The 12,576-nt window shown below is 40.1% G+C and overlaps 1 protein-coding gene across 2 annotated transcripts in view; it reads right to left on the reverse strand.

Annotated features, from left to right (window-relative positions):
* Nucleotides 1-2,373: 2,373 nt before the first annotated feature.
* Nucleotides 2,374-12,576, reverse strand: part of cacnb3a (calcium channel, voltage-dependent, beta 3a) — a 62,305-nt gene continuing 52,102 nt past the window's right edge. For both annotated transcript variants that reach the window (XM_048177494.1, XM_048177496.1), the window contains exon 14: nt 2,374-10,636. In XM_048177494.1, the coding sequence (XP_048033451.1) occupies nt 10,253-10,636 (384 nt within the window). In that variant the 3' untranslated portion in view covers nt 2,374-10,252. The remainder of the gene's footprint in view (nt 10,637-12,576) is intronic.

A 12,576-nucleotide genomic window follows, 5' to 3' on the forward strand; every position in this document is an offset into this window, starting at 1 on the left:
ATTGGACAGCTAAGCCCCACCAGCAATTAAACTCGGGGGTCCGAGCGATTCCCAACTGCCTAAAAGGAAGGTCTCGCACAGCATCTGACGAAAGCCTGAAGCTCACAACATCACACAGGTGTGCCCTATCAGCAGTCAAACGGGTGCTAGTGATTTTGCCACCCGACTGGAGGGGTCTTTCAGCATCTGATGGGAGCCTGCAGCTCACAGCATCGGACAGGTAAGTGGCCGGACGGGCACACAAGTCTCCAACCTCCAAACCGGGAAGGCTTGTGCAGCATCTGACGGGAGCCTGCCTGGGCACAAGTGGTTTTAACCGCCCGACTTGAGGGCTTGCACAGCATCCAACAGGAGCCTGCAGCTCACACCATCAGACAGGTCAGCCCTGCCAGGCACCGTACGGGCACACAAGTCTCCAACGACCCGACTGAACGTGGGTGCTATAGGTTGAGTGGAGGGCAAAGAAGAGTTTGGCTTTTCACTTGGCGGAATCTGGGGCGCGGTCCAGGCTTGCTGAAGGCATACTGCTCCAGCCCTGTGCACTAAAAGGGCATGATCTTGTGCAGAAGGAAGGCGGTGATGCTGCAAGATGAAAGTTTGGGGCCCTATGGGTTTTGCTCACTTGATTGGTCGCTCTGGAGGCTGGAGTGGATCTAGGAGTTGGCTGACTGTAGGGAGACATATAGGTTGCACAACTGTGCTTTGTTCAATCTTCTTGAAAAGTGAACATCTGAGTTAATTAGTCCTCAGTCCGATGTCCACACGATGTAGCCGGGGGCTTGGCAGCGGTGTCTTTAGATCAAATTAAATGATACTAAGCATGGGCATTCTGAATTTGTACTTCCTGGGGTGTTTTTTTCTGTGAGGTTCCACAAATCCAGAATGGGACAAAGACCTCCTACTCTCTTGGGAATGACAAAGTACCAGGAGTAAAAGCTGCGATGGCTGTCACCCAGCAACACAATCCAAATTGCTCTTTTGCTCAAAAAAGAGGCTATATCTTCCTCTAAAATTTGAGCTGACTTCAGCACACTGTTGAAAAGTGGTGTTTTTACAGCAAACTGCACACCCTGATTTATTGTGGATAAAACCAAAGGGTGTTCTGTGCGACAGCACCATCCAGCGGCGGAGCTGGGATTTGCAGTTCTGATCTGAATAATTTTGTTTTTGTGTTTTTATTTTCAAACATTGCTGTGCCCTCAGTGCACTGCCTGGATGCCTAGGGAATTTGTTAATTATTTTCACACCACACATTCTTTTGAAAACTGCCCTCTGCTCTCCATGTAACCCCATGGGTGGAGGGAGAGAATTTCTCTGTGGGGCACTGGGCGAACTGGTGCCAACTTCACACTTGAACTGGTCGTAAGGTAACATTGTGATATTTCTGAGAAAATGTTTGAAAGAGAACCATCAAAATTCAGGTGCCACTCCCACATATACATGCATCAAAGTACCCAGAGCAACTTTTTTCTATTTACGGATATGACGAGACAGGCACAGGTGAGTGACATATGTATGCAATTTCCCATGAAAACCATCCCGTCCAGTCTAAAATATAAACACTTTTAATAGGCTTACCATAGTGAATCAGGGTAAGACAAAAACACTGTTTGGAAGGATTGATGTATTGACTCATTATTTAATTGTTTATTTTGAACAAAAAAAAATGTACATAGTGTAACTTTAACATTTGTTAATGCATTAAGACAGGTGTCCTGGGGGAGTTAAGCCAGAATGACTTGATTAGCTGGATCAGGTGTGTTTCATTAAGGTTGAATCTAAACTCTGCAGGGATGTGGCCCAGGAACTGAGTTTGACACCCCTGCATTAAGAACTATAGTTTACATCTTTAAATTAACCAACATTAATACAGGCTGTAAAGCATTAACTTATGCTTATAGAACTTCAAAGTAACATGTTACTGGTGCTTTCACACTAGCTTATTTGGTGTAGACCAATCAAACTTTTCGTTACATAGTGAGAATGAAACAGTTGCATAGACTGGTGGCAGAGATGCTTCAAATTATAACATTCTTATCACTGATCTGCTTTCTCAGTTTTTAAACTTTCTCTGTAATAATCTGAATGGTGTTCTACATAAGAGCTGTTGGTATTTTACCACAGGGAGGCAGTGTGAACTGATTTAACAATGATTTAAATGGCCAAATATTGTATCTACATACAACATGTACCATGTTAGCTTTGGACTACTGCTGACTTTCCTATGCAAGTGACACTTTGCAAATGAACTTATTGTCCCTATACATATCAATAGTAGAACAAACAACAAATCATGAACACTTACAGAATACATGGTAATTAAATCAAATTTGTATGTCACATTTTACAATAACTCACTTGATGAGCCTCTCCTTCACAACACATTTAGTTTATTCTTAATAACAGACAGACTCTAAAATCATTCTCCACATTCAGACGAGCCTTGTACTTAGTCTTCTTTGCAGCCAAAGTGAAGAACGATAGGTAAGTGGATGGAAATGGGGACAATATTCTCATGGCCTTGGCAGTGAGTTCAGGATACTCGTGAGAGGGAGGGCCAAAAGTGTGCATGAGGCCCCTGCTGAAATCAGACCTTTACAGAATTAGTCCAACAGCTGCCTTATCAGTAAGGCCACTTGTTGCAGCTGGGGCAAAAGGATCCCACACCCATTCCCAGGCATTTGAGTTCACAAGTGAGGTGAGAGGTAACTACCTTGGCCAAAGACAAGTTGTTTGTGTGGAAAAACTCAGTAAGATGGGGGAACATTGCTGTTTTCTTCATGAAGGCAGTGATTTTGTTGCTGATTAGATACTTGCCCAACACTGGTTGCTGATAGATGCATAGCCTCCTTGGATAGAAAGGTTTGGACTGTTGAGCAAGCTGAATATAGCAGTAAGATATGCCAGTTTGGTTTGTACATTCTCATAAATTCTGACATCTAACTGCGTAGCTCAAACACACGTTGCAAAACTTTCCCATGAGAGAACCATCACACTTCTGTGTGGTATAGCAGTGTGTCACGCCCAGTGTTCATTTCCCTACAAAGTTGTCTAAGCATATGTGACTGCATTGCTCTTGACTCCACAAAATGTCCTTGCCACTGCACCATCCATTCATTTTTCCCAGCCTCAGTCACGAAAACATCCAGGAGTCTTAATATTCCTCACTCGTTGTCCTGCCAGGCATCTCCTTGCAGAACAGAAAGTCCTCCCAGAAAATCTTCTCTCCCCAAGGATAGTGAACCGGGCCACACTGGCGATGTCTGTTGATTCATCCAACTGAATAGAAATGTCAGGTATTATCAGACTCAGAGAGATGATGGTGAACCCAAGTGTAGGTATTTATTGAACACAACACAATGACAACAGGTGAGAATGAGAAACATATGGTAGATTGGCAGATTGCAATGATGATAATAGACTGGATGTCTTTCTCCATGTAACAAAGGAGCACACACAGAGGATCAGAGGAGATACAGGAGAACACAGGGACTGGACTAGGAGATTGCTGGAGACTAGTAAGTACCACAAGAAAACATAACAGGTAAGCCTTACAGGTAAGAGAGTTTCCAATGGAGGCCAGATACTGAATGGTGGTGTGTGCTCCTATAGGGACTGGGATTACGATGAGGATGAGGGACAGGTGCATGTGATTAGTACTCTGGGGAGTGAGAGGGCTGTGTATGTGTGGTGGGGGAGCCTGGCGTGAAAATTCCTCACAGGAATACAATCTATCCAGTAGCTGACTGAATGTCAAAAAGAGTTCTTCAATTCTCCTCCTCATGGTGTCATTTGAAAGACGTACAGATTTCAGCTTATTAATTGCCTCTGTGCCAAGCATAACTACACACATTTCAGCGGTCGCTAGAGTTCCTTTGCTATTGTGTGTGTTTCTTACTTTTAGCAATCCGTTGAGCTGTCATAAAAGAAGCCTTCTGTGCTTTCTCTGAAGCTGTGGCCAGGTTCACCATCCATGTTTTCCGGTGGATGCATTCCTTGCTCTTTCAAAGGAAAAAAAAAAAAACTTTTGTTTTGCCCTTATATCCTGGGTGCTTTGTAATCAAATGGCACTTTAACTTGGCAGGTTTCTTGGCTTGGTTTGCTAGCACCTGAAGACAAAAGGAGCATTTTGGTCTCCCTTCGCTGTTCTCAATAAAACCAAGCAAATATAATTGTCACTGTATTTTCTCAAGTTAGATAGGTCTTAGCTTCACTTGTGGAATTCAAATATTTCTTCATGCTCGCCAGTTCACGAGTTGACACTTACAAATAATCAGATAGAGTAAAAAAGTATGTGTATTTGGCGTCCTGTCCGAGGAGAAGGTCTTTGAGCTCGGTATTTTGGCCCAAACCCAGAGTATTTCCCCTGTATTTCTGATTGAGGAGACGGGGTGGTGGAGGTATGCTGAAAACTGTTGAGAAATATAGGTCACTTTGTCACAACATAGTCGACTGTGTGTGTGTATATATATATATATATATATATATATATATATATATATATATATATATGTCTCCACTCATGCTGATTGGGTCGACATATTGATTGCTGATTGCTGACTGCTGGTTGGAATGATGTGATGATCAGTTAGATCATTTGAACATATTCCTCCCGAACTTTGTTAATAAAACATCATTTAGCAGCAGGAACGGTTCATTGCATTCTGATTGAAGAGGTTTTTTCATGAGTGAAATGAGTGGTTCATCACAGATTGTTATAATATATCTCAAACTCTCAATCATATCACAGTTTCTATTGGCCCAAAGTTAATGTGGGTGGGAGTAAAGAACACAATATGCTTGTTTTATTGGCTCAAATGGTCCCCTTTTGTAAATATGCACTTTTTAACAATACAGTACAATTTTATATTTTATAATTCAAGGCAAGAGAGTAAAGGTTATGCATATTTGGCATGCTGTCCGAGAGGAGGGCTCTGAGCTCAGAATTTGGCCCGAACCCAGAGTACTGCTCTCTAAAACTCACTAGTATCGGTGTGATTTACATAAAACTTAGATACGATCATGTTAATCCACGTTGATAGATGTCAGTGCAGCGTCTTCTGACAACACTGTGGTATCACTACTTAAAGCACACAATGTGAATGCTAATGCTAGCTAAAGAACTAGTGGTTGATTACATGTTGTATACTGACTGTATACTTGTATGTATTCATGTTATATAGCAACTTCATGTAAAGCGTCCTTGGGTTCCTGAAAGGCGCTAAATAAATAAAACATATTATTATTATTATTACTGAATACACCTTAATATCAAGGTATTTGGATAGGAAGGGATGTAAAATTGAGAGGGCTAGGTGACATATTTTGTTGAAAGATTATGATAGGCATAATGGGCACTAAATAAGACCAAGAAAGTGTACTAAGATGTGCTTTGAAAGACAAAACAACAGTGATGCATAAAGTGATGCAAAAAACACTTGCAATGAAATGTGAGCAATGATCAAACAATTTGAGACACAACTGGAGTGTTAAAAGTACATAAAATGTTTTTTGTTTTTTTATTATAACTAGTGCCATTTTCTTTAAATAGAAAGCATATACAGCATCAGGCAGGATTTTATTTTTCATGTAGTCAGAAAGATGAAGGGGCGAGAGAGAGAGAGAGAGAGTGTGTGCCTACATCACGTCTGAGGACCAATTAAGTGTCCATTGCAATTATTATTCTACCTAGTGCATTTATTGCATTACAAAGAAGACATCAAAAAAGAAAAAAAAAGAAAAAAAAATAGTGCAATATCTTTTTCTCTACTTACACAGAAGAGGAAGTGTTAATGTTCTAAGGCGTTTTCTTTCCATGTTTGTATTGCATACAGAATCGAAGACAAAGGACTCAAATTATACCCATTGGAAATATTGTGCTTCTTAATACCTCAGAAAGGAAAAAAAAATCTACTTTGTTATGGATGCTGTATTGGTCCGCTAGAAAACAATGCAATGCCATAACAGATAAGGGAAAAACAATGTATCATGTACATTTACATGTATTAAGACATGCAAACCTAAAATAGTAGACCTTATACAGTACACATCCCACCAAAGCTCTTTTACATTGTGGATAATACACATCGTCTTAATATCAGTCCAACTACAACAATGCAAGTTCTTGCCTTATAAAAAAAGTAGCTGAATTCATATCCTACTGGTCCTGATAAATGCTATTTAAAAGAATGTCCCAGGTAAAAAACAAAAACAAAAAAAAACAAATTAGGTTCTATTGACTGTGCCAATCTCTCAAAAATCTCATGTACAGTAATGGACTTACAATAGAATAAGTCTATATGGCAAAAAAGCAGAAATGTGCAGCTTGTATTTTTGTTTAAGTGCTTATATAAAAAACTTTTGGTAATTCCTCTGAGTGGAGTGTGAAAGTTTTACATGATCATGACAGGAGTTTAATATTAAATATAACTTTACATAGACAAAGTTAGTAAGCAATTTTTCTTTCACTAGTCTATGTATAAAGTTTATGCATCATGTTTACGTCTTGTGGCTTTACTTTGGAAACTGTTTATCATTTATTCGGTGTAATGCCTTACCCCTTAGACTCCCATTGTAAGTCTATTACTGTATGCATTTTTACAAACTTAGGGATGAGTTATAATTTTCAACATGTCACAGATTCTGTCAGTACAGCTGAACTTGAACTTGGAACTTTCCTTTATTACATCAATCTAAATATGTGTTATGGTTAAGCGTTAACAAAAAACAATAACAGTGGAGGTACTGAAGCTCATGAGATTGAAAAGGAGCTTTTTCGAAGAAAATGAACTTTGCGGCAGCAGCCCAATTGTCTGTGTTCAGTATAAAAGAGGGTGAATTGTCTTACTAAATAGAATAATACTTACAACAAGAATCAATGCAATACTAAAGTAGATCAGAAAGAAACGATCAGATCTCATGCAACACTTGCATAGAATTTTTTTTCAGTCATGCTCTGATTTTCTTTGTTTTTTTTAAATATAGAACAATAGATTAAAGTGAGACATGTTAATAGCAAATAAAGATGCAGTACACTAAAAGAGAGGATTGGTCAAGGCATTTGTTAAAGTGGACTTTTACCCTGACTTCCACACCCCAGAACATGTACATTTCCCATGACCCTCTAAACAGCCTATGCAAGGTTTTGCTTCAAGATCGGTGCTGTAAACACAATGTTCAGGACTGTGACATACAATCTATGTCAGTTTGATCTTATGTTAGAAAGGCAAGAGATACAATGACTCGTCTAATGACCTGAGATCAACACGTGACGTGGGTTGTTAACAGGTAATTGTGTGATTTCTTTAATCTGACATGGAAAGACTCTTTTAGTCCTGAAACATACCCTACATACTCATACTACGTGAACTCATATGCTTATAGCTACATAATTTGCATTACATTCTTAGTATTGCCACAAGGGGCACTGTACCTGTGCATTAGCATAAACTGTCTTCTTCTATGGTAAGTTTTCTCTTTCATGTCAACAACTGTCAAGGATGGAGCAACAGTTTGAAGGTAATTGAGGTCTGATGCATTTTGCGCTCTCACACTTGAGTATGTTTCAGGCTTTAGCATTTACAATGTCAGTGTAATGAAGTAGTCACTAGTAGGTGTTGTTTCCCCTGTTTGGATTTCAGAGTATTTCAGGCCTACACAAAAAACCCTATGATGAACATACTATGGTTGTGATGTAATACTACTCAATCTTCAGAATAGGCATCAATTTTGGTCGATAAGACAAGTCTTTACAATCTAATATGAGGGAGGATGTTTCTAAAAGTGCATTCTGGGAGTGTACGGATCCAGTACAATCAACGCAACACAATCAATTGAGGGACAGTCAATTCAGCACCGTCCCTCTGGAGGACAATACATTAGTGCTGAGGGCAAGAGGTGTTAAGGCATGCAACTATACATTCACTCAAGTCTCTGTGCATGTTTGGAAAGAACTGTGTAGTCTACGTTAAATCATACTTTAATACACATCCGATCTATAAACAATGCGTTAAGGTTAGTTGTAAAGAAAAATAAGGATTTCTCTTGCTGGATGGCGATGTTTGGATATGTACTGAAATCTAGAGGCCATCACAACAAATTAACAAATCATTTATTTAGATGTTTTAATTGCAAGTTTTCTCGCAAAAGACCCAAACCAATAACTACAGCGCTACATGAGAGTGTACTGCAACTTTATGCGACTTCACATAACCGTACAACAACTGACGTCACACATACTTCAATGCGCCTCACGTCAACAATCTCTGAGTGAGAGCAATCCTGACTTTGTAAACATAGCAACATTTGTGAAAAACAATACAGATCCATAAATACAAAGTAAAGTAACGTTCTAAAGAATTATATTCAGGATCTGGTGAAATTTCATTCGATATATATACACTAGCTATTCTTAGATGCGTTACTAATATTCTGTTGCAGATTTTAAATTAAACAAAAAACTGAGTAGATTTTTCTACTCATACTTAAAGTTTTCTAAAAGTCCTGTTTCAACCCTAATGTGCAAATAGTCCTAAATAGTTGTATTTGAGACATGCAGTGGTATAGATATACAGGTAAGTATTAAGGCCAGTTTGAATTGTCCTACACTGGATAAACCTTAGCCTAAGCTGCTACAGGTAACATCCGAGTCTAAGGTCATGATAATGAGAAAAGGGAGAAACTTTCTTGGATTTGGTCGTAACACAACCTGGTTGATATATGCTAATGTAATCACCAATAAGGTCATTAAACTAGCTAGCAGTCAACGTATCATCAACGCAAGATGTGACGCTATGTTTTTAAGTAGGCCGCGGTAACCGCCCCCTTAGATGCCCAGCGCCTCGGAGAGGAAAGAGTGGCGAGAAACAGAGGACAGAGGAAGATCACTCGCTAGTTAGATCTACGTTCTTCTTGGTAAAGACAAAGTCCTTCTGAGGCAGTTCACTCGGCGGCCATTTTGGTAATGCTAGTACAACTCCTATCTACTTAAATAGGGGTAACGCTTTGCCAAACCTTTCAAATGTTAAAATCACCCAAAAACAGTTACACAATTTTATTTTAGCTTCTTTAGCTTTATAAATCAGGGTAGCTAATCTAGCTAATTTGCATGCATATTCTAGACAAAACAGAAGAGGATGCGTTTGACCCCTTTAACTGAAAGACGCCATTTTGAGTGTTATGATTTCTCATGATTCATTTATTCTTTTCCTTACACTGTCTCTGATAAGTTCAACCAATAGATGACTTGCAAATGTGTAAAATGGTAAAAAGTATGAACCTAGACCAATTTTCAGCTGTCAAGTCACAGAGGAACAACATAACTATCCCAAAACGGACACCATCATCTACTTCTATAAAAAAGCTAGTATATGGGCACTGTTGGGTGATAAAATAACTCCAGTTTTCAGTCCTTCTCATTTCCCAGAAAAAGAAACCAATGACACTGACCTAATTAGGTTCTTTCTTTATGCGGCAGTACGGAAATGCAGGAAGATCGACTGCTTCTCTTCATTTTGGAGTTGAAATTCACCTCATGTGCAAACCCAGACTATAGTCCCAATAATTTTTGTACTCTACGACAGCAAAGCGTAACCCTGATTTCCTTTCCTACATATACCGCATTTACATGGTGCTTGTGCAAGCGCCAATGTGTGCTACATCTATGAATGTGACCATGAAATGACTGTTCATGTCCGTTGCCTGAATAATGTTCAGAGGTGTACCAATAAACAACTGATAATGGTAAGACTAGAGGGCATGAACCAAACAATAGTGAGTAATATGCACATTTACAAGAGCGCTAGAAAAAAAAGAAGCCATTAAAGATGCAACAAAATGCTACAACATCTTTCATTGTGACTCACATCCCATGCTATAAAAGTGCTTTTCATTTTCCCATAATGCCTTCTGTGCTCATTAGGTTAAGGGAGAGTGTATAATACGCAAAATAATAAAGTAATATTTGACTCGGGTGGGGTAAGGGTTTCTAGAGGAAGCTCAAATATTGTTTTGATATGAACATGCATTTGATCTTAAAGGAGAAAACTGCCCTGTCTTTAAAAAGCAAATGTAGTGCAATGCCTCAAACAATAACAACCACATAAGCTTAGAAAACAGGAAATTTTCGTCAACCATAGGCAGCTTTATCCAGCAACACACATACACACACATTGTGCGTTTCCAGTTCCTCACCAATTCCCATCACCCCGATTCACGACCCAACCCTCTCTTCCAGACTCCTGCAGGCTGACGGTCAGTAGTTGTCTCTCGGCCAGGCTCTCACGCGCTGGCGGTTGTTTCGTTGGTTGTGTCCGTCCTGCGAGTCTCGCTGCTGCAGGAGTCGGTCCTGTGACTCATGTCCATTAGCGTTGTGGATGCCACCGGGGTTGTTACGGTTGGGCGGGTACACGTCCCGGTACGGGTGAGAGTGGTGGTGGGGATCGTAATCATCTTCCTCTTCTTCCTCCTCCTCCTCCTCCTCTTCTTCCTCGTCCTCCGGGGGGTGCAGGGAGCTAGAGCCGCCTCGGCGGAGGGAGCGAGAGTCACTGGCCTCGTCGGAGGGCATGAGGCTGTCCTGCTCCCCCTGCTCCTCCTCCTCCACTCCCCCTCCACCCCCGGCGGGCGACAACTGCTGGTTCTGAGACAGAAAGAGAGAGATGACCACTCTAAACCATACTGAGGTCAAGTTTCCTCTTTCTGTTTCACTCCAAAGAAAAATGACTCATTTAGGAGATTGGTATACACATAAACACATAAATATAAAACATGTAATGTGCAGTGAGGTGGGGAGAAGTCTCCCCAATGACATCAGGAAATTTGAAGTGATTACTACGGCTTTGTTCATACTGCACACAAATTGGACTAACTGTCCAAACTCTGTGAATGTAGTTTGGCATGGGGTTTATCAGATGTGTTTTACTGTTCAGGCTGAATTGATTTGAGTGATTAAAAAAAAACGTACATATATTTTGTGGCCTGTCTGAACAAAGCCTCTTTGGTTGCTGAGATCTGAGATCAAACTGCTGTGCATTAAAGATTGCTACGCATTTTCCTCTGGAGCAAAAAGATTCAGGTTAGTTTTAGAAACAAGGAGGTTGCATTCAAAGGGAAGTTAGAAGGGTTATCACATTCACAAAGCATCAGTCTCTGTGGTCAGATACAGCCTGTTTTCCAAAGTCATAAAATCAATGTGTTTCATTATAACGCAGGAAAACAAGCAGCTGTATCTGCTTTGTGAACCCATCTTATGTAGGTCCTATGGTGTTAATATCAATCAGCAAGGTGCAAAAACAGAACAGTCTGAGATGACTGTGTGTGCAGCTCGTTCTGATGACAGCAAATTAAGCAAAAAGTGTAGGGGGGAGGTGCATAACACAATAGAAATCATAGAAAAATAGGCCTTGTCAAATGGAAAGTTTGCACTGCCATATGGGATTTTACATCATTTGACAGAAAAAGTTTAAGGAGTGAAATGGACAGCTAGAAAGTGAAAGAAAGCATGTGGCTACTGCCTTGAATTTAATCCAGTTCAGTTCTAAACTCCAAACTATAGGCACGCTGCCTACACCTTTAGAAATGTTGCCTACACCTTTAGAAACGTTGCCTACACCTTGAAATGTGCCACCCACCCCGTTATAAATGCTGTATACAGCTTAAAAACACTACCTACACCTTTTAAAGCATTGCCTACAACTTTAAAAATGCTGTCTACAGTTTTAGAAAAAGCTGTCCTTTAGAAACATTGCCCACAACTTGAGACATGCCACCTACACTCTTACAAATGCTGTTTATACCTTTATAAATGCTGCCTACACCTTTAGAAAAGTTGCCTACAACTTTGGATACACTGTCAACAGCTTTACAAATGCTGCCTACACCCTAAGACTGGCTGCCTACATCTTTAGAAAAGCTGCCTACACCTTTACAAACACTGTTGACACCTTCAGAAATTCAGCCTAAACTTTACAAATGTTCTCTGCAGCTTTAGAAAAGCTGTCAGCACCTTTTGAAACGTTGCCCACACCTTGAGACATGCCACCTACACTCTTACAAATGCTGTCTATATCTTTACAAACACTGCTTACACCTTCAGAAATCTGGCCTACACTTTTACAAAGATTCTCTGCTGCTTTAGAAAAACTGTCTACATCTTCAGAAAAGCTGCCTATACCTTTACAAACACTGTCTACACCTTCAGAAATGCGGCCTAAACTTTTACAAAAGTTCTCTGCAGCTTTAGAAAAGCTGTCTACACCTTTAAAAAAGTTGCCTACACCTTGAAACATGCCGCCTACACCCTTACAAATGCTGTCTATATCTTTACAAACACTGCCTACACCTTCAGAAATGTGGCCTATACTTTTACAAACATTCTCTGCTGCTTTAGAAAAGCTGCCTACACCTTTAGAAACATTGCCTACACCTTGAAGCATGACACCTACACCCTTACAAATGCTGTCTACAACATAAAAACACTGCCTACACCTTTAGAAACATTGCCTACAACTTTAAAAATGCTGTCTGCAGTTTTAGGAAAAGCTGTCCTTTAGAAACATTGCCCACAACTTGAGACATGCC

This window comes from Megalobrama amblycephala, linkage group LG24 (genome assembly GCF_018812025.1).
Source record: "Megalobrama amblycephala isolate DHTTF-2021 linkage group LG24, ASM1881202v1, whole genome shotgun sequence".
Taxonomy (NCBI): Eukaryota; Metazoa; Chordata; class Actinopteri; order Cypriniformes; family Xenocyprididae; genus Megalobrama; species Megalobrama amblycephala.